General features: G+C 35.5%; 3 protein-coding genes and 1 long non-coding RNA gene across 4 annotated transcripts in view; 2 read left to right on the plus strand and 2 right to left on the minus strand.

Annotated features, from left to right (window-relative positions):
* The window catches only part of LOC123525673 (importin-13-like), an 89814-nt gene extending 88471 nt beyond the window's left edge, over positions 1-1343 (minus strand). Inside the window, exon 1 of the mRNA XM_053539771.1 lies at positions 1295-1343. The gene's annotated coding sequence lies outside the window, so the exon portion shown is untranslated. The remainder of the gene's footprint in view (positions 1-1294) is intronic.
* A 10504-nt stretch (positions 1344-11847) lies between these two features.
* On the plus strand, positions 11848-12317 carry LOC123523421 (uncharacterized). The gene is made up of 2 exons (XR_008370410.1): positions 11848-11961; positions 12185-12317. It is a non-coding gene; the product is annotated as an uncharacterized LOC123523421 (long non-coding RNA).
* Positions 12318-14621: 2304 nt separating this feature from the next.
* On the plus strand, positions 14622-19115 carry LOC123523419 (uncharacterized). Its single transcript, XM_045301101.2, has 3 exons — positions 14622-14777; positions 15700-15881; positions 18869-19115. The coding sequence occupies exons 1-3, from the start codon at positions 14662-14664 to the stop codon at positions 18973-18975; spliced, it is 405 nt and encodes a 134-aa protein (XP_045157036.2). The 5' UTR covers positions 14622-14661; the 3' UTR covers positions 18976-19115.
* A 2994-nt stretch (positions 19116-22109) lies between these two features.
* On the minus strand, positions 22110-22883 carry LOC128555936 (uncharacterized). The gene has a single exon (XM_053539773.1). It carries the CDS (start codon positions 22881-22883, stop codon positions 22110-22112), a length of 774 nt encoding a protein of 257 aa, XP_053395748.1.
* Positions 22884-26204: the final 3321 nt, after the last annotated feature.

Genomic DNA, 26204 nt, shown 5'->3' on the forward strand with positions numbered 1-26204 from the left:
ATCGAAAATGTGCGATAATCAATCTACATTTTAAATGATTACAACCTTTTAAAATAATTATCGTTGAATTGACCTTTTTCAATCATATCTTCCGTAAAAAGGCTACATGTAGCTTCACCGTCGACGTGCTAAAAACAACAAATTTTCATCTACTGTTCCCAATCTAACTATCATAAAACAGTAATTGATTGCATAATCCTGTCAGTTCTTAATCAGGGTCATTCACGGTTGATGTGTCGACCTGTTGATCACAGCTGCTAATTGACATGGCCTGCTGACATTGGCTATCCAGACTGGTTTTGAAAGGGCACTTGTCAAGATAAATACACAAGCTTTATAGAATAAAAGGGCACGTGGTGCAAACGGGCGGTTTGAAGGGCAGCTTGGCGGCACTTCAAATGGGGCATGGCGCTGTGCCATGTTAAAAAGGCCCGCAGGAAACACTAAGAGTGACAACGGGGTCGTTACATGCCCTTCAGGCATATAATAATATCAACTCCTCTCCCGAGAGTTATAAACATGGGGTGCATGTAGACTTGTTAGTTAAGGTGAAAAAGGATTCTAAAAGACTTACGGGTTCAACATCAGCTAAAGTGAGAATTGGCTAAAAGAATGTTAGCATGGTGTGATTAGAAAAGAACAAGCACTAAATGATAAAAAACATTGCTCTCTGGTCTAAGTACTGGATGGTTGCCATGGCCATCTTGAAAGTATCAAGGTTAGGTTATTCCACACTAAAACTAGGTGTGAATTTGCCTGAAGGATTTTTATTACTTATTCAACAGAAAATCTATTACCGGACGGCTAGAAAATCCCCTGGAGATTTCCTAGCTGTCCGGTAACTGGACGGCTAGAATGCAGGCTAGGCGTCTGCCAGGGTTGGCAAAAACCCGGGTTTTAAGTATATTGCCCAGCCCAGTGGTTACCGCACAGCTAGACGTTTCCTTCGTCGGTTGTTGTGTAAGCCTGTTGTAAAGTTTATAGCAGAGATCTGCAAAAATTTCTCTGTAGGTAAGATCATAATTTATGATTATGATGACTAAGTATTCATCCCTTTGTATAATTCTGACATTTTTCAATCAAATTAAGAAAGCAAATATATAATCATAAAGATTCAACATTCATACATAAAATGTGTCCGAAAACTAGGCCACTTTTGCAGTAATAGTCTAAAATATCCAAATGTTGCAACTTTTTGAAGGAGGACGTCTTCTAAATAATAGGAATCAAACTGTTCTTAGCGTAAACATAATGCTCAAAGCATACTGAAGGCTCAAACACGCAATAAATTTACCTTTTTCAACAGCTGATTTGCAGAAGGAACGGGCACCGGCTAAAATTCGGTGCATACACAAACAATTCCCCGTTTGTAATGTCCCCTACGGTCATCTCCCGCTAAATTGCGAATAACGTTCAGCCAGGGATGCGGCGCCAGACAGATATAGTTTTCGTTTACGGAATGGCCAAAAATAATAAAAGGGGGATGAAAACGTTGATTTAGTACCCACTTAGAATGCACAGATTTAAGACATATTCGATTTATAAATCATGCTAAAACAAGCATTCTAACATGGCTAGATTTGACTTTCAGTTTAACAAAGAAGGAATCAAGCTCTACATGTATATTTTGCGATAAACAACGGTTGACGCGCGGACCGGTAAGAGGGCATTATGACGTCAATTATCACGTCAAATTTCCGCATGACGTCAGATACATTACTCTACGGGTAAATGAAGACCAGCATAATATTTATTAAATTATGTCAGTGAGCATGTCAGAATGAAAACAATCAAGGCCTTCGAGTGGTTTATCGTCTAATTCACGACGGTTCAGAGTTCATATGGGTAAGAATTGAACCACGGGGCGTTTATACATTATGGAGAACAAGAGTGCCAGAATGTCACAATATACGCCCGTCATAGCAAATATACACTATCACCTGTATCAATTATTCTATTTAAATATCAATATGATTCTGTTCTATTCTTTTTGTTAAACTTATCTTAAAATGCTTTATTCTGGAAAGGTATCTGTTGTGATCTATGAAATTGCAAAATACTAATAACTTACCATCCTCAAGTTCTTGTATCATGTTTTCTGGTGTTTTACGTCTGGTGGCGTTTTTACGTAAAACTGAGTCTTTGTAGGAAACGTTGGATTTATCAATGTGTCTGAAGCTGTAATTGTTATGTACATGGTTGTCCTTGATTTAGCAGGCATTACTATGTTGCTTTATGGGTATATGACTACTGGTTGATGGATTATGTTAAAGAACATTACTAAAACGATCCCCAGTTTTTCTTAAATCTAATGTTTGCCAATTCAGATTAGTTAATATTCATGGCATAAAATAAGCTCGGTATTTGGGCAAAGGGGAATAAAAAACCTGATGTAAAGCCATTTTTGGGGGAAAACTGCATGATTTAAAAGAATTCTTTTTAGGAGAAGGGGCCAGTTAATGACCCCTTTTATAGAAGAGTTAAAAGAAAACGGCAATATCCGGTTATAGCCCCCTCCGTTCACGGAATGTGCAAAAATAATAAACGGGAGTTGAATACATGTATATTGATTTAGTAACCCCTCATAATGCATAGATTTAACACATTAGATTTATCATGCTGAAACAAACAATACTTATACATATGGAGAAAAATTAGTAAGAGCATTTAATACACTCTGTCTGTCTGTCTGTCTGTCTGAGTTTCTTTGTTGCCTAACCCTTTACAGAGAGGCAGACACTTCCGTCTGCGTCAATGTACAAAGATTGTTTTTGGAAATAAAAGGAAATCGGGCAAAGAGCATTTTGTAATCACATCCTCACGATCATCTGTTTATGAATTTGTTGAGTATTTCTTCGCGTAATCTAAGATAAGATAAGATAAATTTTATTTTAAGTCGGCCAGACAGAGGAACATTAAAGCAAAAGCGGCAAACACTTTTTAACCGACTATATAATAACAAAGATAAAACAGTTAAAAACATATAGTAAGTCAAGCTGTAAAATAAGAGATTAGTGTAATACAAAATTACAAGTGCCAGTACAAAATTGACAGTAAACCTGTGAAAGATCTGCTGCCTTGACCAAAGCCTAAGAACTACTAAAAGAAACATGAAATAAAAATGAAAGCAAAACTGGCGCAAAGAACTGAATAAAATATGCAAAAAAATATCACTAAGATCAGATCTAAAAATGAACTGAGCAGCAGCTCTTACAGTAGCACATAAAACATGGCATGAAAAAGATAGATATGACAATACAGACAGAGAACATAAAAGTATGCAAATTTTTACAAAAAATAATAGAATGGAAAAATGCAACTAAAGCAACTAAACAAAGAAACTAGCTAAAGCAGCTAAACATGGAGAACAACGCATAGATCTATGTCGACTATACAGGGAAACAAGGTATCCAAAAGGTAGCTAAAGCATGCAAAGCAAGTCAAGTATTGACAGCACAATGAAAAAAGCACAGTAAATAACTAAAGCAGTTAAACATGGAGAACAACGCATAGATCTATGTCGACTATACAGGGAAACAAGGTATACAAAAGGAAGCTAAAGCATGCAAAGCAAGTCAAGTATTGACAGCACAATGCAAAAAGCACAGTAAATAACTAAAGCAGCTAAACATGGAGAACAACGCATAGATCTTTGTCGACTATACAGGGAAACAAGGTATACAAAAGGTAGCTAAAGCATGCAAAGCAAGTCAAGTATTGACAGCACAATGAAAAAAGCACAGTAAATAACTAAAGCAGTTAAACATGGAAAACAACGCATAGATCTATGTCGACTATACAGAGAAACAAGGTATACAAAAGGTAGCTAAATCATGCAGAGCAAGTCAAGTATTGACAGCACAATGAAAAAAGCACAGTAAATAACTAAAGCAGCTAAACATGGAGAACAACGCATAGATCTATGTCGACTATACAGGGAAACAAGGTATACAAAAGGAAGCTAAAGCATGCAAAGTAAGTCAAGTATTGACAGCACAATGCAAAAAGCACAGTAAATAACTAAAGCAGCTAAACATGGAGAACAACGCATAGATCTATGTCGACTATACAGGGAAACAAGGTATACAAAAGGTAGCTAAAGCATGCAAAGCAAGTCAAGTATTGACAGCACAATGAAAAAAGCACAGTAAATAACTAAAGCAGCTAAACATGAAGAACAACGCATAGACCTATGTCCACTATACAGGGAAACAAGGTATACAAAAGGTAGCTAAATCATGCAGATCAAGTCAAGTATTGACAGCACAATGAAAAATGCACAGTAAATAACTAAAGCAGCTAAACATGGAGAACAACGCATAGATCTATGTCGACTATACAGGGAAACAAGGTATACAAAAGGTAACTAAAGCATGCAAAGCAAGTCAAGTATTGACAGCACAATGAAAAAAAGCACAGTAAATAACTAAAGCAGCTAAACATGGAGAACAACGCATATATCTATGTCGACTATACAGGGAAACAAGGTATACAAAAGGTAGCTAAATCATGCACAGCAAGTCAAGTATTGACAGCGCAATGAAAAAAGCACAGTAAATAACTAAAGCAGCTAAACATGGAGAACAACGCATAGATCTATGTCGACTATACAGGGAAACAAGGTATACAAAAGGTAGCTAAATCATGCAGAGCAAGTCAAGTATTGACAGCACAATGAAAAAAGCACAGTGAATAACTAAAAGAGCTAAACATGGAGGAAAAAAGCATAAAATTATGTCAACTACACAAGCAAAGCAAGGTACACATACTAATTGTAGCAAACTATGAGGAACAAGGCATACATCAAAAATTCAAAATCAGTTAACAAAGCAAAAACTTTCAAGGAAATAAAAATAAAAATATCAAAATAAGAAAGCAAAAGAACACAATGAGAGTACAAGCATAGAATTAAACTCGTTGGGTGTTATGAAAACGATGCCGTCCGGTCCTGCAGAACAAGCTGTTAAGTATGTTTGCACATTGAACATTTGCAGTCTTGACCATTCCAGTGTGAAATTAAGCTTTTGAATTGATTAAAACTAGATATTTTCCTAAAATTTTCTGGGAGCGTGTTCCACAGAACTGGAGCGGCATATCTGAAGCTGTTCTTACCATACCTAGTTGTTATTACCCGGGGAACTTCTAGTAGGTTGGAATACCTAAAATTGTAACCAGTATCATGAACATGACGAAGAGCTCTTTCTTGTATTTTTTCAATCTTATTTGTACTTTTATTTGAACAAAAATGCCATGTCAGAGGACAGAACCTGAAGTTTAATAAGATAAAAGTGTGAAAAATAGTTAACCTACTTAGTTTACATAGATTTCTGCCTATTCTTTTCAATAGTTGTTTAGTTGTTGTGCTTCCTTACTACAAATAGTACTAATATGATTTTCAAAAGTGAGAGAAAAGTCACAGTTCACTCCTAATAGTTTACTACATCTTCACATTCTATATTGGCATTTTTAATACTGAGCTTAGGCTTCATAGAGTGTGTTTTATTTCCAATAGCTTGCTTGAAACTTATCGGGGTTGGCCTGCATACAATTAATAGAGAACCAGTTTATAAGAACATTGCTTTCATTTTGAAGGACTGTAATTACAGTGTCGAAATTTGATGAGCTAAAAGAAAGGGTGTTGTCATCTGCATAGTTGTATAAAGATCCTTGTTCAATAAAGTAAAATATATCATTTAAGAAGATATTAAAAAGCAGAGGTCCAAGGATCGAGCCCCGAGGCACCTCTTTAACTACCTCAGCCCAGCCACTAGTAGTATTTCCTATTTTAATCTGTTGTTTTCATGTTGAGAGGTAAGATGTTAACAGAATTTTCAGACAAGCCATATGATTTAAGTTTACAGAGTAATATATTATGGGGAAGATAGTCAAAGGCCTTAGAAAGGTCCATAACAACAGCAGCAACAAACTTATTAGAATCTAATGCAGATTTTCAGTCTTCAACTACATGTACATGTAGTTTTAAAAGGGTGGTCTGACAGCCATGACCTTTTCCAAAAGCACATAAAGATTTATTAAATATTGGTTAATTGCTCAGCCAAAACTTTTTCGAATATTTTTGAAGGTGCGGGTAAAATGCTGACATGCCTGTAATTAAATTTTAAAAGAGGATCATTTTTCTTAAAGATTGGAGTAACTTGAGCTTGCTTTAGTCGATCTGGGAAAATGCCATTGTCAATAGAGCTTTTTATAAAATTTGTATAAAATGGGACCAGTGATTGTGAGCCTAGTTGAAGTAATTTTATTGAAATTTTGTCAACACCTGTGGCTTTCTTTGCATTAAAATTGCATATAATTTTAGAGACTGTAGACTGACTTATATGATTAAAATTGAAAGAGTTTGATGTAATATTTTGACCCAAGATTTTGATTATACTTGGATGACTAGCCTGATCAAAACTGACACCTTACCAATATCTCTGGCAACATTTGCATATTTTTTTTTTCAAAAATTTCTGCAACATCTGTATTGTCTGATACTACTTTGTCATCTTCGTTTAATATTATTTTGGACTGATTGCTTTTGCTTTTATTTGACATATAGGGTTTGATCGTCGTCCAAAAATCTTTCTTCTTACATTCACCTATGCATCTTTCCTGAAAAAAAAATATTAATTGAAATACGTTTAGGTTTATTTACATAATTTCTTCTCTTCCTATATTCTTCCCATGTTTTAGCATTTTTATATTTCAAAAACTGTGTGAAACATTTTCTTATTGTAGATTGCTTTTCTTAATTTTCTGTTCATATAAGGCAGTTATACAGGCTTTTTGTAGACTTGTTTAAGAGGTGCATGCTTATCAATAATATTTATTACATCTTTCTCAAAGTCGTTATAAGCAATATCTATGTCAATTACATAAATGTTCCTACCGTCAGTAATCATACTCAATTCATTATTAAAGATTCCATAATTTTTAAAACTTCTAAAATTTACTTTTTGTTTCTCATTTCCTGGTACACTACTATTTATCACAGTACTGATCATACTGTGACAGTCACTAATGCCGGTTGAAAAATTCAGAGTTTTGAAACAGAGGTTCTTATGATTTGTTAAAAATACATCTAAAAGAGAGGGAATACAATCTTTTTTAAAACAGGTGGGGGTTTTAATAATATTTGATAAATTAAAAATTTCCATAATGTCCAGGAGTGGTCTACTTTTGGATTCAGACAAGAGATCATAATTCAGATCCCCTAGCACAGCATAATAGTCATAGAGACTATCACATCTATCAAAAGTTTTACAAAAATTTTCATCAAATAAATTATTTTGCATACACGGAGGTCTGTAAACACAGAAAAAAAAAACACCATTTAGATTTGTTCAAATTTACCTCATATATAATGTTTTCAAAATAGTCAGATTCAATATCTGTCCGTCTGCGTGATGGAATGTCAGTACGGATAAAAGACACTAACCCTCCTCCATAAATGTTCCTGTCTCTTCTTTCCAATTTAAATCCCGGTATTTCAAAAATGGCATCACGATAAGTACTGTCCAATTTTGTTTCTGAGATAAATAAAAGATCAACAAGTTTATCAATCAGAATTTCGTAAATTTCATCAAATTTGGACTTAAGAAAACTAATCTTCAGATGGGCCACTATTCTTTTTTTTGATCTGGTCAATAATATATGATGACATCCGTGGTTCAGTTGATAGCTGATGGTTAGTTTCTTTAATAGTATTTTGTTTCTTTGTGTGTATCTTTAAGTCAGTTGATTTTGGAATACAAAAGATATAATTTGAGATTCCAAGGGAAATAGTACTTTGTTTCCTGCTGGGTATCTTTCAGTTAATTGATTTTCGAATACAAAAATATGGTCACTGATTCTTTGGTTTTTGTTATAATACTGTCAGGTTTTCTTTCTCTTGGAATCAGTGACCATATTTTTGCATTCGAAAATCAATTAAATGAAAGATACTCACAAAGAAAAAAGCAGGGGTATCATAATCCCCTTCATGAAAATATTAGGGCTATCATAATCCCCTCATGAAAGTTACAGGGCTATCAAAATCCCATTGATTAACCCCCCCCCCCCCCCCCCCCCGCCTCCCAACCCCCACCCAAACCCCCACTGAAGAAAATATTAACAACGATAACTTTCAAGTTAATATTTGAAGAATTGTGTGGTTCCTATATCCATAAAGTGATAATAATTATTGGACTAACTGTATTATATAGAGGATATTACATGAGTGTCTTTTCATATTGAATTTATTAAACGAATTGAATAAAATAATAAAGTACGCGTCTCTGCCGAGCATAATATTCTTATTCTTACGCCGGATAGACCTGGGCCCAGTTGTTCAAAACTTTAACCGGCTGTTCAAATAACCGCTGGTTAAACTTTGATTCAAAGCACTAGTCTTGATGGGAGAAACAAGTATGATGTTTTGATTTTATTGTAAAGATTTTTCAAAGTTCATAATTCTTAACTCATACAGCTGTTTTTCTAAGTCTTCTAAAATGTTGAAAAATAACCCTAAAAGTTAATCAACTGTTAGCTTAATCGCCTGTTAAAGTTTCGAACAACTGGGCCCTGGGCAGTGCCGGGAAGCCAAACGAACGCCTATAGCCGGTTGTACGCGGCGAAACGGCGTACGCCGCAAAAGTGAAACGAATTAGCCCATTATTCATACATCAGTACGGAAGGTCAGAGGGGACAAGTCAGCGTTTTTTGACAGGTAGACACGTGTAAACATTTTTTTCTACTCCGAATAGAATGCCAGTGCGGGATAATCTCATGACCGGTTAATATCATGTTAGGGCGATATTGTATGAGTATGATACATTAAAGCCCATGTAAATCTGTTTCAATTACAGTCTGTACTGCGTGAGTAACACAGTACATTTCTTCTTGATAAAGAAGAAATCTGTTTATACAAGATGCTGTTGTACAGATTGAACACAAATATATCCTTCTATGTTGTTTAATCTAATTCAATTTTACTCTATTTTCAGTGATTTCTAGGAAGGCGTAAATCGATTTGGATGCTGAAATTGCGCATTGGATCTTTACAATTCTTTCCTACTCGATCTGTTGTTTTATTGTACGAGAAATTCATTTGATACATTAAATATTTTGTTCAGTTTTTGTGTTAAGTTATACCCTTACTCCAAACCATATAATGCAGGGTGTTCGAAAAGAAAGGTAACTCTTTCATACTTTCAGAATTTTGATTTAATGTTGGAGAATTTGCATCAAAATACGCACACATATAAGATAAAGATGCAAGTTTTGTGGTAAAACAGTGGAATAAAAAATATGTCAACCAATACTACTATCATTTTCACATTTTTAGTACAAAGTACCTTTTGTGTCAAATGCATCATTTCGATAATTAATGACATTCTCAAGATGACGGCCCTTAATCAGCTTTTCCTGTTTAACTTGCACTATGAAATTGTAATTGACATTTCCACACATTTCTTCATTGATCTTCTTCACTTCCCGTTTGATGTTTTCCACAGCATATCTTGTAAATTGGCTTTGGTCTGTAAACAGCCGACCTCAGGTAGCCCCAGAGAAAGAAATCAGGACTGTGCAAGCCAAAATTGTCCACAATCCTTCACTTATGGGTATCATCGGGAAATCACCTTATCGCCGAAGGTTTCATGAAGATAATCTAATACAATATGAGATTATGTGCCGTCGCACCATCCTGCATGAACCAGACATTTTGTATATTCCGTTCGCTTTCGAAGCGCTGTAACAAACTTGTTTTTTCAAAGCGACAGGTACCGTTGTGAATTCACATTGTTCTTAAAGCCCTGCTCACCGGCTATTCAAATTCTTTTGTGTGTATGCAACCCATGATTACAATAGGTAGCAGTTAACGGCCACGTGCCACACTTTAGCACGCAAAACCACAGATATTTCATATAGAATTTTATATAAAATAGACTCTATTTTAACAAGTGGCACTGTTCATAGTCAGGGTTTTCATGCTTTTTCAGTGATAATTCAAGGTTAAAAGGTAGGACGGGAGCAGGGCTTTAAACACATATGGACCGATTACTTCGTGCAACAACATAGCACACCAAACCGTTAATTTCTCACTATGCAATAGTCTGTAAAACAATGAAGCTGTTCATTGCCCAGAATCTCATGTTTTGCTTGCATACATGGCCAGACAGCAGGAAATGCGACTCGTCTGTAAACCATATATCATGAAATGCGTCAGCGTAATCGTCGGCAACGTCAACTGCCCAGCGACAAAAATCAAGTCTCTGAACCTGATCTGTGATATTTAAACTCTGCATAATCTGAATGTTTTAAGAAAAAAGTTTAAGGTCCTTCCTTATTATGTCATGAACACAAGTTTTAGGAATTCCGGTCTCTGAGGAAGAACGTCTCACTGACTTTTTTGGGCTATTCAAGAGTATTTCCCGAAGCGAACTCACGTTTTCGTTGCTCCTACTGGACCTCGACCGACCTGCTTTTGGAGCATCCGCTACTTACCCGCGTCGATCAAATTTATGTTGATGTGTTGGTAGAAATTTCTAGTTGGTATGTCGAAAATCGAGTTGCATGCCGAAATTTTGACTTTATACTTTATATCATTGTAGAATCCTTATAAACGCATATTAATATACATGTACACGCATAATTTTATTATATATTTGTATGTTGTTAAAGGACTTTTAATACGTCTACTTCTGGCGCAAGACATCAGAATGAGTCAATGTTTACTATACTTTTTTCTAAAATAGATATTCTGCACTAAACAATGCTCACTGAATAGCGCCGCGGCAGTGTAAATCCTACTTAATCCTGCTTAATGCTAGCCGTGCTCTTTGTGTGGTATTTAAGGAGTTTACTACCCATTAAATACTGCAAACGTAGCATTGTTCTCTGTACAATGTTCACTGAATAGCGTTTACAGCTATGTTCTGACCGATTAATGCTGACCGTGCTCAAGGGGTAGTATTCAATGCACAGCGTGAATTATCCACTATGCAGTGTTCTCTATATAATGATCACTGAATATCGTTTACAGCTATGTTCTGACCGATTAATGCTGACCATGTACACGGAGTAGTATTGAAGGCACTGCATATACTATTCACTCAATATTGTCCCCAAGCAGTATTCTCTGTACAAAGCTTACTGAGTAACGTTCACGGATAATGTTGACCGATTAATGCTGACCGTGCTCACGGTGTAGTATGTAAGGCACTCACTGCGTGTATTGCCCACTAAGCAGTATTCTCTGTACTTTCCTCACTGAGTAGCATTCACGGCTTATGCTGACCGATTGATGCTGACCATGTGCACGGACTAGCATTCAAGGCACAGTGTATATTGCCCACTGGGCAGTATTCTCTGTACAATGCTCACTGAGTAGCATTCACGGCTAATGCTGAACGATTAATGTTGACGGTGTACATGGACTAGCATTCAAAGCACAGCGTGTATTGCCCGCTAGTCAGTTTTATCTATACAATGCTCACTGAGTAGCGTTCAGGGCTAATGCTGAACGATTCATGCTAACGTTTTATTAGAAATGGGAGAGATGGTATCTCTTGTTTCTATCGTATCTAAAATGCTGTCCGCTTTAAATTGTTGGGATATTTTCTCTTTCGTTTTGTTTGATTGTGTTTGCTTGGAGCGCAGTATCTCGGATGATCTCGGAGCATTTTGTAATACGTAATTTGTTGTTGTTTTTTTCTTCAAATTCCAGTGCAACACGGAGGGTTTCCATTTATTTGAGAGAAATAAAAGCAAAAAAAAAAAAATATTCTTAGCGTTGTGTTTTCATATCCTAATCCGTAATACCTTTGAATCTAAATTTCATGCTCTCTGTATTTCATCATTGCCAGGTAAAATACACATCAGAGGAAATACAACTAATGGCAGAGCTTTTGCGAAATGACGCTTTGCGCGAGAAGAGAGAAAAGGCCGCAAAACATTCTGGAGTCCGAGCTTAAACAGGTACATATTTAAGGGTCTATAGTTGTAATTACATGTACTGTAATTCAGTAACTAACATTCTTATTACAATATTTAGTATTTAGTGACGTCAGCATATAGGATCTTATTATTTTTTTTTGTAAAATGATACAGAATCTACAGCATATCATCTAAAATGAAAATAAGAAGTATGTTTATAAAATGAACAAATATATTCCATCTTATTTTATCTTCTTTTTTTCAGGGACTCCCGCGAAGTCGTAAATCGATTTTGGATGCTGAAATTGCGCATTGGATCTTTACGACAGGCGTAAACTCGGACTAGTTTTTTAATACTATCTCTAAAGACACAATAAAGCTTTTATGTATAATTTTCATCATATTTTGGTGTTAATTTATACCCGAACTCGTAATGTCTGCTGTGACAGTCCTCGAAATTTTGAAATTGCAAGAAGATTAAAAAAAAAAACTTTTTACAAATTTGAACATTTTGAATGCTCGTTTATTACGCTTTTGCCATAAAAAGATGGGTCTGGGGTTGAGAACCAGTCTCAGAACTCTAGCATCTGACTGGCTTATTTAAACTCAGTCTTTAAACTGACCAATGAGAACGATGATGAATTTTCGAGACCCGTCTCAAACCTAGGACCAATGTCGTGTATTTAGCAATATTCTATATTTAGAATCTAGAATGAAATCATATTATATTAAATATTGTTTATGTATAAATCAACTGACAAATGTAAGTAATTGCATCACTATTATTTCAGCTAAATACTTTTTTCTTCATATATGTTTGTGTCCGTTTCACGCGGTATGTCAGAAATTTTGACTGCTGAATTTAGAATTTGCATTATTCCCCAAAGGCATAGGTGTAGGAACAAGGGGGCGGGGCAGGGTGCGGGGCAGGGGACGCCCCGAAAAACATGATATGGAGGGAAGTAGCCGGGGAGGGTCAACACATGCTTTGGACCACAGCGTTTGGATCCAACACTAAATTTTTGCATTAGAATACAGTATAAACATTTCATGTTGAACATGATTAAAGCTAAAAGTGTTTTCGATAAAATAGTAAACTCAACGGTTGCTCAAAACGTTTTCATGACTAACAAGGATATACAGCTCTGGAAGATTTATCCCCTCTCAAACTCCCTTAATTACCTAGAAAGAGGCAATGAAATAAGAAGAAAATAAAACAAAACAAAAAATATCACTCACGACAAAAGAAAAAATCAGAAAATTTTGTTTTGTTTCCGAGCGAGTCACGACATCACAACGACAAAGCAGTTCTGTATTTTTGCGTGACATAATTTTAGAACGACAAAGAAAAAATGATATTTTGTCATTGCCTTGTTTTGTTTATTTTTCATTCCTCAACAAAGACAATACAACAGTTAGTGTGTTATCAAGGTTTGCATAAGTGCCGTACTTTCGTTCTGTCGCCGCGCTGCATACCTCGGTTTGGATGGCGCGCTATAATCAATGAGAGAAAGAGCATAATAGCAAATGTTGTCCTGAAATTGTAGCAGAGGAGAAAGAAAAAGGAACAGCAATTTTCGTTGTGGCAGAAATCAGACACCACATCTAGGAAATTCAATTACATTAACATTACAAACAAAGAGACCTTATAGACAAACAACATCATTTTGCAACAAGGTTGTCGTTGTTCGTGTGTGTGTTAAGTAATAGTTATAGTATGTGTGAGAGTGTGTTACCAGGATATATCAGAGCTAGGGGTACATCGAGGGTATTTTTCTCTGCACATATCGTCGAGGCTGGTAGGCCGAGACAGATATGTGCAGAGAAAAATACCGAGATGTACCCCTAGCTCTGATATATCCTCGTAACACACGAGCATTACATATTATAACTGTTTTATCGCATAGTTTTATCATTAAAATTTATATATTATTTTCATTTAAATTTGTTTATTATTATTTTTACTCTTTTGATTCCCTTTCTGCGCCTCGCTGACTGAAACACTAGAACTTCTGTTTTAGAAAATGTGTTCCCCAGATTAAAGTATCCAACAGAATTCTGCATTGGTTTTAAATCTTTGCATTTCATTGGCCAAACATATTGTAAAACTTGTTGTTTTGTTTGTAAAAAAAAATCAAATAGAGAAATCTCAGAATTTCATGTATTGCTGAATTTGGTGATAACTATCGAGTTTTTGAAATATTCTAGTTTATTTATTCTTTTACTTTATAAATGTAGGTGTTTGTGATAATTCTTTCTCTGTGAACTGTAAATTGGAGCTAAAATCATCTTTTCTTTGAAAGGAAAAAATTATACTCCCTCGATAGGACCTCAATAGAGAAAAAGTGTTGCGATATATATCTGAACAGTTTTACTGTGCTGATATATATATATCGCAACACTTTTTTTCTAATGAAACTCTATAGAGATTTCTGTGTTGATATATATCGTAACAGTTTTGTAAAATATCAGCACAGGTTTTGTACTAATAATGTGTGTTACCATGTTTAACATACTGCAAAGATCAAAGCAAAACTGCCGCACTATGCGATAATTTATGTTTATATGTGGTGTAGGTTTTCAGTTTTTACGATAAAAATATTGAATATATGACCGTGACCGTGCCTTTATCTTCCAGAAACTATATTAGGAAGATTTGGATATTGTTTTATCGTTTGTCTTATCAAACGATCGTCTTATCTATAGGAGCATAGAGTATATTGCATTTCCGCCATATCTATTATGTTGTTTACAATCATCGGTCTACTAATTTGTCTTGGTGGCTCGCTGTCAGCTCCATCGGTTAGGAGAGGGGCACTTTCCTCCATTGTCGAGAGGGGCTGCATTTACACGGCACAGTAAGAGCATTTATAGATGTATATTATTTTTCGTTTGACATACTTATAAATATCTTGCGTCCCTTTGAAATTCTGAGTTCTTACGTCGTAGAGTGTAAATATATATGTAGGTACGCATATTAGTTCTTTGACGATTATTGTTGTTTTTGCTACGTCACTGCGTCTTTCGGCGATTTCTACTTCTACAGAGTGTAATTTGATTACGGAGCCCGATTGAAATACACAATCAAAGCCTTGAGACGTCCGGTGGGGCGGGTTTGGTAGAGTCATTTTCTGTTTCAGTGCAACTATTGCGCATCTCTATGCCATTCTTTAACAGCGAATACCTGAATTTACATTTTCTTTTTAAAATGTCATGTCATCTGTACAAAATGTAATTTTATAAAACAAAGAACAACAAATAGTTTGCATACAAAACAAAAGCAAGACTTCACTGTAAAAAATTAACATTCTGTACCTTTACTTCGTAAATATCTTACATATTGCTTTATTAATGATCTATTTGTGACACTGTATTTGTAACAAAACAAATGCCAGACTAATAAAATCTTATATGAAAGCTACAAATCTATAGTGATATTTACGTGACCTCACATGTATCAAGAAGTAACCTAGTCTAAATGGTCAGCTGGACGACTCTTATTCATTATCATGGATCTTATAAAAATAATAGATATTATATAAATCAAAATGGTCAGTCTTAATGGAGGTTAAATTAGGACTGTTTGATAATTGATTGATGTTTGATGTGGTTAGGAATAAAATAAAGATTCTATGACTGTCAGAAATTCACTAATAACTTTGGTTGTGGGTAAACCCGCCCACAAAACGTATAAGGTTATGAAATATAAGTGTTTTATTGTTTAAGTAATGACTTTCATTTACATTATCTCCCTTACACACTAAAATATTTAAAATCTAGTTATGTCCGGAATAATTACTACGACTACCAACTGAAACGTCGCCAGGTAACGATTGCCATGACAACGACAGCTGCACCAACGACGCTTAGTACATATATAGTGGCTACAACACATCTCAACTGGGTGTCGCATTTGTACGACACAATGAGAAAAGATTACGTACCAATGGAACTATTTAAAGGTAGAAATAGGAAATATTCATGATATTTTATCGAGCTTCCTGTGTAATTTTACTGTTAAAGTTGCACTGATAGTTGTGTGCTTTTATCTTTTACATCTGGTAGGTTTTATTCTGCCAGTTTGAATTCGGAAAATGTCATTTGGTTTCAGATGGAAAGCTTTTATATCAATAAGGCATTGTTAATTTCTTTTTCCAAGTTTTGAATGAAGAAAATCCCGACATACTTTCGTGCTTTTTTTTGGCAGGCTTACTGGCTTGAATTCTATTTTTGTTCTTCAAAATAAGCACCATGATGTGTCATTACTTTTATGCATTTAAAAATGTTGCAACATTCTTGATTTAGAAATTTCTTTTTGAACTATATCTGTCTATACATAAAAAAAGATGTTTTTTTTAGACAAAAATGAATTAAATCATTTTTAGCATATACATTTGACATGTTAATATTTCTAATCCTTGTCAAATCTGCTTAAGTATTGAGATAAATTCTAATGAATTAAAAACGCACACCATGAAAACATTTTAATAGCTCGTTTAGCTCATTCGTCGAAGTCCACAAATGAGCAAAATTTCAGAAAACTGTAGGGGATCCTCCGTGGACGGGTGGTTTAGGTACCTGACTTCGAATCACTTCCACCTAACTGTTGTAGGCTCGAAACCTTGCTCATAGTGTAGAATTCTTTCATGTGAGGAAGAATCCAACTGGCATACGAAGGTCAGTGGTTCTACCCAGGCACCCGCTCGTGCCAGTAGAAGTACCCGGATGGACATCCGATATCTCACTTCACCATCAAAAGCTGGAAAGTCACATACCTATACAAGTATCGCTGTGACGTTAAACCCAACAAAATACTTAAAATCTTCTGCCCTAACCATCAAGAATTTACTAAAGGCTCACAGATAGATAGATAGATAGATTTATTTCGATAATTGAACAAACATAACATAGTTACAATACATGCATATAATAAAATTTATAATCACATATAAAAGTTGTCATATGAAGTAATGTGTTATGAACTATGCCAGTCACATCAATATCAAGGATGACACAAGAAAGAGAAAAACAATCTCTTATTTCCATTGTGGTCCTTGGTACCAATGGTCTGACATAGAGAGGCATGAAACATTAACATGAATATATATAAAAAAATTACTGAGTTCATTATTATAAAATAACGTATATGTTATGCATATGTAATTATAATTGCTCAAACTAATCAATTTATGATTCTTGATTAAACGAAAGACAGATGAATAAATAGACACCAATATCACATCAATATCACAGTACATTGTGAAAATATAATTTCTTAAAAAAATGCATTACAACCAGGGACTAGATAACAGAAAAAAACACATAAGTTCAGCAACGAAGCTTATCGTTAAGAAAGTGGTCCTTTACCGCCCTTTTAAAACTAGATATGTTGGGCAATTGTCTTATGTGGGGAGGCAGCATGTTCCATAACTTGCAGCCCAAGTAGGAAAAAGACTTTAGACCAAAACCTTCAACTTTCGGTGGCACAAATGACCCATTTTGGCTAGATCTAGTTTGGTATGCGTGAACAGAATCCTGTTTAACGATATGATGACCCATGTAATCAGGGGATTGACCATTTTTTATTTTAAAAACATGACAAAGAGTAATTTGTTCAACTCATCTGGAAACGGGTAACCAGCCTAGGGAAATAAAATGATGTTGTTCAATATGACATCTGTGTTCAAAGTTCAATACAAATCGGATCAATTTATTTTGTGTAACCTGTAGTTTGTCCTTCCAAAATTTTGTTAAACCAGGATACCAAAATGAACAAGCATAGTCAAAATGGCATTGATAAAGGGATAAAACCAAAAGTCTTTAAGTATGTTCATTAAGATAGGCCTTCTTTCTATAAAGAAATTTTAACCTGGCATTAGCTTTCTTAATAATGGAACTAGCCATAGATTCACCAGTTAAACTCTGATCTAAGGTTGCACCCAAGTATTTGACAGCTGAGGTAGGATTAATATTTTGACCATTACACTGTATATTAAGGTCCCTATTAGTCCTAAGTTTAGGCTTGGAACCAAATATAATAGATTCAGTTTTACCCAGATGTAGAGACAATTTATTATCAATTAACCATTGACTAACCATTTCAAGATCTTTAGCTAGATCATTTTCAATAGATGACTTAGTTTTACCAGAGACCATTATAGCAGAATCATCAGCATAGAGTAACAGTTTATTTTTAACCACTGCAGACATATCATTCACATAAATTAAAAAATCATAATGCCTTTACTTAAAATACGGCTACCACAGTTTCCGTTATAAACATAAAATACATTAATTTCTTGTTAAATCCTACTTCTGATTATTACGTTATTTAACTTTTGTTAAAGGTTTTAATATTGCTGAATATATAAGAATTTTTTTTAATCTATAGTTTTTATTACCTCCCTTTATGCCTCTAAATATAACAGTTCGTGTTCAATATTAAAGTAGTGTTTTTCTAACCATGTAAGTAGGCCTTCGCATAACATCTATTTGGAAAACTGTTTTATCTGCTTTAAGATGAATATTTAAAGCATTATTAACCTTATATATACATATATACCTTGATAACAAATAAAATAGGGTTATTATAATAGTAACTTGATCTGGGATGCAAGCGCACCGAGTGTGATCCGACCTGGCAGAATCCACGAGAGCCGAATACAAAATCCCAGATCTAGCTACTGTTATAATGAACCTTTTATTATATACCACCATATTTTGTTTGTCGTTGAAAGTTTTAATGTTTTAACAGTGAGTGTAGTTTTGTGCGCGTTATATTTTATTAATGAAAGTAGCCTGGCAACATACAATACAAAAGGTACGATATGGATTTTTATTCTGCCTGTTCATATTTACTAGTAAAATACAAGCGATATTTTTGACAGAATTATTATAGGTAGATAATAAAATAAAATATCAGAACAAAAATTAAATCTTATATTTGCAGCCCTAGTCAACTGCGGAAAAGAGTACTCCATGTATGCCATCAACGCATCCAATGATTTAAAGTCCAGACTAAATGTTGACTACGGTACAGTGCCAGGTCTGGGATAACTGTTTTGTGTGATTCTCCTGTGTGCTGATCTGGATTTTTTCATGCATGTAATTTATTTGAATTTTTTTGTTTGGTTACATGTTATACTGACACAATTTATGTTACACAGATGGCAAATAAAGTCTGTAAGAACACCGTGTGGAAGCAGCAAAATAATGGCAGACTATGGTTTGATTGAGCCTGTTAACGATAGGGACTGAAATGTGCAACATCACGTTGCACCGTTGTACACTGTGCTCTGCTACAGTAAAAGTATAGCAAGTCATATCCATACAGTTTACATCATAAGAAAACTTTTTGTGGGATAATAAGACATACCGTCACAATTTAGGTGATATGTCCTACACAGTTTAGGTAAAAAAAAAAAAGAAACTGGTTGAACAGACGGCCATGCCCACACAAGTAATGTCACATGGATTATTTGTTTGCATGTCTTATCCGAATAATTTAGGCCAAAAAGAAACTTACGTTTGAATGACAGTCATTCCCACAAGTAAGCTAAAATGGATCTTTTCAAACATTCATGTGAAAAATTAAAGGAAAGGCGAGCACCTCGCGATAAGTCTCAGTTGAAAGAATTCTATCAGTATCAGTATATGAGCTTTTTTTAATCCACTGTAATGTATTCAAATATCTCTTACAAGGTTGAAAAGATAAGCAAGACGGGATTGTCAGAATAATGTGTATAGTTGATATATTGCTGATGTAATAAGTAAGCGTCTCCTTTCCGATAATTATAGTTCAATTGCTGTAGATAATAGGATTTTGGTCATTTATGGACGATTTGGGTTAATTACAGTGATAGTTATACGAATAAGGTCAGTAATTCGGTCGAAAATGTGCTTCCGTGGTGTAGATAGGAATAAGATCAGTAATTCGGTCGAAAATGTGCTTCCGTGGTGTAGATAGGAACAGTAATTCGGTCGAAAATGTGCTTCCGTGGTGTATCGAAAGAAGTCCATAATAAATAGATCCTAATTTTCCCATATTTTTTGCGCAAATTCTTGTAGAACGAGTGCTGTAATCACCATTTTTCACCACTAGTATACATTCTGCATGAAATGAGACGGTTTTCATGTTCATACACCCCACATGGCAAGTTTTGCAGAACGAAACCGGAAGTAGGTGTTTATTGCGCGGACGTGAGCAAATATGCGCCATTTTTAGGGTAGAAGACCACAATTGACTGGCATTTCACTAGGAACTACATAACCCCATATTTTCTTTTCATTTTTTCGTTACTTTGTGATAGAATTTTCATAAAAAATAGGTGTATGAAAAAGTGATGTTCTCTGAAGATACGTAAAGACGACCTGAAGTTGTCGTTTTTTATATGAAACAAAGAAGGATTTGAATTAATGACCTTTAACCTTAAAGGGAACTGCAAGTACCTGTTGTAAAATACTCGGTACTTGTTTGGACCAATCAGAAACAAGTTCTATAAATAACACCAATTAAAGCACACTTCTGCTAAGGTATAAATAGGTAGGTGGATGACAGAGAGGTCATTCTGCCGTCTATATACTCTGCGTGGTACTTCTATGCTTCATTGTGTCTGAAAGGGCGGATGGACCGTTATTAAACTTAAACACTGACTGAAAGAGATCATTCTGTATTCAGTGATTGATGTAGACACATCGGGGATTCAACTAATAATTTATCCCAGTACCTTGATGAGGAAGTTATTGCAACTTCGCTGTCAGGCCGGATAAATTATTAAAAAGGCGTTTGAAGGTCATAGACTAAAGAAGAGTTGCAGAATTTCAACAAGGCTTTGAGCTATAGGGCAGCGCATAGGAGTTTTACCTTAACGGTAGTGGAATGTTATAAACGTTAGCTAAACTAGGCTGAGCATCGGAAAGCTGAGGCAGAGACATAGTGGTTGGTAATCTACTGAGATAGTAGGAGAGTTCAGCTTATAGACACGGTTCAGCGTTATTGGCGAAGTACAGCCAAGGCATCGGGGTTATACCTATATGGTAGTTGAATGCTATATGTAATACGTTGGCGCTGAGCATCCAGGAGTTAGAGCAAACATTGAGCTGTAGCTTCAATTAAGAATTTAAGAGGACATAAGCTGAGCATCTATAGGTTATAACACACTAAATACATGTAGTTGTTGTTCTTTATTCTATATAAAATTGACCTATTTCTAATGACCGCAGCACACATCAGGACCCATTTTAAATGTCTGTAACTTACATTTTCTTGAAGAATATTGTCAGTGCTAACTAAAAATCAAATAGAAAAGTGGGGGTCATGTTTGATGCGAGAAAAATAATTTCAGTCAAACACACAAACTGCAAAATCAGCTAAAAAGTGAGACCCCAAATTATACAGGTGGTGTATGATCTAAGTTTCCATGAAAAATTTTGTCATGTTATTTCATTATTTAGATGCTACCTACATGTCAAGTACAGATCTGTCATATGATTTTTTTGCCAAAAAAATTGCAAAGAAAAGAAGGGAAATAGCTCTACAGAGCAAAAAACTGAGGACTATTTGTATCCGCCATTATGCGTTAGTGTCTGTATGCCTATACGATATGACTCGTATGTTGTAGATTCAAAGACATTGTCTGACGGGAACTTCAACAAAAAGACCAGTCAAGTAAAGTGTCATCAGCCTATACGATTTTGAGCCGATTTACATTAGTTTAAAACATTTATTGATTTGCCTGATACCTGAAATTATGTAGCTCATAATTGAAATCGTTTACGAATCATTGGTCACGAATAGTTTAGGCAAGGTAGCCAGAGAAAAATTTTATACTGTATACGAGATATTTGGTCTCACTAGCTATACGTTTTAACAAATGACATTCTACATCATTTGTCAGCTAGTCTAAGACATAGTTACCTTAGTGCATTGTTCAAGATACTAAAGGCGTAGGCACTTCCCTGGGTCTTATAATACGTATCCTGACAGGGATTCGTATGAAATTATGGATGGTTTACTTTACAACCATTATTATGAGGGCTATTAACCTTTACTCTGCTAAATTTCTGAACTGGACTAGTCCATCATTCAGTTTGGGCAGTACCACTTCTTATTCAAAGGAGTGTTCACTGAAAATGTACTGACTAAATAGCGAAAAGTGCAGACCTGCAGGCTGATCTTACCTTAGTTTACCTTAGTTGATTTCTGGTAGAAGGTGTAATTCCTCTGACACCAGCTCTCGGCAATTTATATCTTGTCCGGTAGTTATTTTTGCCTCAAAGTTATATAAAATTTCTTGGTTTTGCCAATATTTATCCAGCCTCGATTCAAAGGTTATTAGTGTCCCTGCACTTATCACATTATCTGGCAGCGAGTTCCACATATCCACCACACGATGACTGAATGAATACTTTCGGATGTCTAAGCGGGGTCTAGATTTATACAATTTCATGGAATTTCCTCTGGTGGTACAATGTTCATTCAGTGTTAAAAGTTCCTTTTCGTTGAAATAGTATTTTTTGTTAAGCAACTTGTACACTTCTATCATATCCCCTCTTGCTCTTCTATAGCTTAGTGTCGGTAATTTGAGTTTGCGGAGTCGTTCTTCATAGTTGAGGTGAGATAATCCAGGGATCATTTTAGTTGCTCGTTTCTGCAGGTTTTCAACCATTAAAATGTCCTTTTTCTTGTAAGGGCTCCAGATAGGGTGTGCATATTCAACATGCGGGCGGACTAAGGCTGTATACAGTTTCTTAAAAGTTTGTAGATCTAGGTATTCAAAGGACCGCCGCATAGCTCCAAGCACTGAATTTGCTTTGTTAACCTTTTCCACGAGGTGTTGGCTGAATGATAACTTATCATCTATTACCACGCCTATGTCTTTTTCAGCACTGCTTTTTTCCATTAACTTTGAGTCAGGTTTAAGTTTGTATGATCGTTCAGGTTCTTTCTTGTTGCTGATAGTCATTGTTTTACATTTATCTGGATGAAAGCGTAAAAGTCACTTGTCAGACCATCCACTCATACTATAAATATTTTGTTGCAGTAGATGCTTGTCATTTTCGTTTGAAAGTTCTCTGAAGATCTTTGTATCGTCCGCATAAAGGTATAGTTGGCTGTGATTCTGGATATTCTCGGTTACCGGTATGTCATTTATAAATAGCGCAAACAACATAGGCACAAGCACTGATTCCTGAGGAATACCACTCGATATTGGCTTCCAGTCTGATTCATAACCATTCAATATAATTTTCTGCTTTCTGTCTGAGAGGAAATTTCTTATCCAGTTAATGTATTTTTCACCAAAGTTGTAAATTCTAAGTTTATGAAGGAGACGTCTATGTGAGACCTTATCAAACGCTTTCATGTAATCACAGTAAGCTATGTCGATGGATCCACCTCTATCAAGAATATCTGTCCATTTATCAAGAACTGCCAAGAGTTGTAAAACTGTTGACCTTCCAGATATAAATCCAAACTGTTTATCACTAAACATGTCCTACTTCTTCATGTGTTTCACCATATTTTCTCTCACAATTTTCTCTAAAAGTTTACATAGTATGCATGTCAAACTCACAGGTCGGTAGTTCCCCGCATCTTTCTTGTCACCTTTCTTGTAGATTGCTGTTATGTTTGCGGTTTTCCATTCCTTTGGTATCTCGCCAGTGTTTATGCTGTTTTCAAAAATTATACTAATGGGTAAAGCTAGGATATCACTAAGTTCTTTCAAAATCCTTGGGCTTAACTTATCTGGTCCTGGGGATTTGTTGATCACAAGTTCATCTAATTTTTTCTTAACTATGTCAACCGTTATCACGATTTCATTTTCCATTGGGCAATCTTTTACTCTAATGTCTGGGAGCTCATCTTGTGGTTCTACTGTGAACACTGATGAAAAGAAGTCACCTAAAACATTAGCCTTTTCTCTGTCTGACTCAGTCAATACACTCTTGTTTTTATCTTTATATAAATCTGATATTGAAGACTTAGTTTTCGACTTTGATTTCACATACGACCAGAATCTCTTAGGATTTTCCTTAGCCGCCAATGCTATATCTTCTTCATACTTTCTGACAGCATCTCGTGACAGCTTTCTTACTTGGTTTCTGACTCGCTTATACTGTTCATAAACACTTTCATCTTTACTATCTCTGTATTTCTTCCACAATCGCACCTTTCTTCTCATTTTGGTCAATGTCTTTCTATTCAGGTGAATACCATTTTTCTTACTAGGTTTGCTTGTTCTAATTTTCTTCAATGGTATAAATTTCCCTGTAGCTGTATTCAAATATTGATATTCAAAATACCGACTGTAATGCAATGTGTATATTTCATTGTGTTTATTTCCTTAATATTACCATCACATTCTGCTACATTGTAAAAACAACATTGTTTTTGCGATCCATTCTTTCTTGCAACGAGCTCAAAATTCTATCTTTATCCGCTGAATTTTCACTAACCTTATTTGTCTCTGTACTCACACCTCCTACCACACCAACTACTGACTTTCCTGTGTCTTTGATCTCCTTCAAGAGTTCTTCCTTCATGGTTCATATATCTGCACGCATGTCGTCCATGTTCTGTTCCATCTTAGCCATCCTGTCCTCCACCATTTTTGAAAAGTCTGAAAGATAGTCTGAACAGCGATCTTCAATAGATTTAGCATCTTTCAAAATACTAAGTGATTTCGACATGCATTCATTACAGAACCATGGCATATCAGGTCTGCTGCTTATCGCTTTATACACTGTCTTTGTGAATCCAAGACATTTCAAGCACCTGTGGTTTCCACAATATTCACAAGTCAACAGACAATCATTCACATCATCAAATTTTCAATCACAGACATCACAATTCCAAGTCTCAATCTTGCTAGGGGATTTCTGCCTTTCAGTACCACCATTCAAATTGTCTCTAGACCCTGACCTCCCTCTATCTTGTTTACTTAGGGACATTTTCCTATCTTTGTCTTTGTTTACATTTTTACCCATGGGGGCCGCCATTTTGTTTCCGCCATTTTGTTTCAAGTCACTCGCTTCAGAGCCTTTTTCTGCCATTTTCTCCCAATTTTTTACCTGTCTTTCTCATCAGAGGGTTAAAATAATACCTATATTATACTTGAGGCTTAACTTTACAACACTCTACCACCTATAACAATCAAAATTATTTAATTTTTCTGTCTCTTGTTTTTTCACCACACAACCGGAACTACTTTCTTCCCTTATGATCTTGGTCTGCACTGGTCACAAAGGCAAAAACACTTGCCGCCAGCAGGCTAAAAGTTAATGCCCCATACTGCTAACCTGACTCGGCCATATTTTCTTCTTATTCCGAAAGACGAACTTTCTGCGTGTCATGTATTAGATCAGGTAGAAAATGTGTAAGAATTGACAAAATTACCTACTTTTTACACCTAACTTTTAGGTTGTCCGTGCCCACGAAGTTGGATTTGACACAAAAGCATGATCGGATGAAAGCAGTGTCTTCATAACAAGGTCCTTCTACGACTGACTGAATAAACTAGTTGTTAAATTTAGATGACCTAATTTAAAATGTTAACACAAACATGCTGATTAAGTAGCGTGTACAAAAATGTGGCGTCTGGTATGTTAAGAAGGTTTTTCTATAATTTGACCCAACGATCTACCGGTATTTTCCGAGAAAAACATAGCTAAACACTTTATCTACATTTTATAAAACGATACAGGACGGTAAACATGTCTTAACTTGGATGATTGTGTTCAGGTGAAGTAGCAATTTTCTTTTGGAGATACAGGTCGTTTCCAAACATATAGGCCGAAGGTCCTGTACCGCCCACCTGACCTAGTTTGACTACAGCTGACTCAGATTCCAATTTGTCTTAGATTTCATTTATACAAACATGTTGACTATAGGGTTCAAACACGTTTTTCTATGATTATTACCTTGTGACCTAGACTGACCCTATCTGACCAAGACTTCAAAAGACAAAAATATCATCCATGGTTTCATGAAAATCAGAGAGAAAATGTGGTAAGATCAAGTAGAAAGTAGAAGCTGCATTTATAGAAAAGTGCACGTCTCCCCAAAAGCATAGTCGTATAGGCAAGAAGTCAATAGGGGACAAAAGCAAAAGTGAAAGAGACACTGATGGTTGGCTGCAATAGGGATCATCTACTTGACATGTCCAATCATCCCATTAAGTTTCAACATTCTGGGCTAGGTTCTCAAGTTATCAATTGGAAATGGTCTTCCATGTTCAGGCCCATGTGACCTTGACCTTTGATCAAGTGTCCCCAAAATCAATAGG

The sequence above is a fragment of the Mercenaria mercenaria genome, chromosome 3, assembly GCF_021730395.1.
Source record: "Mercenaria mercenaria strain notata chromosome 3, MADL_Memer_1, whole genome shotgun sequence".
Taxonomy (NCBI): domain Eukaryota; kingdom Metazoa; phylum Mollusca; class Bivalvia; order Venerida; family Veneridae; genus Mercenaria; species Mercenaria mercenaria.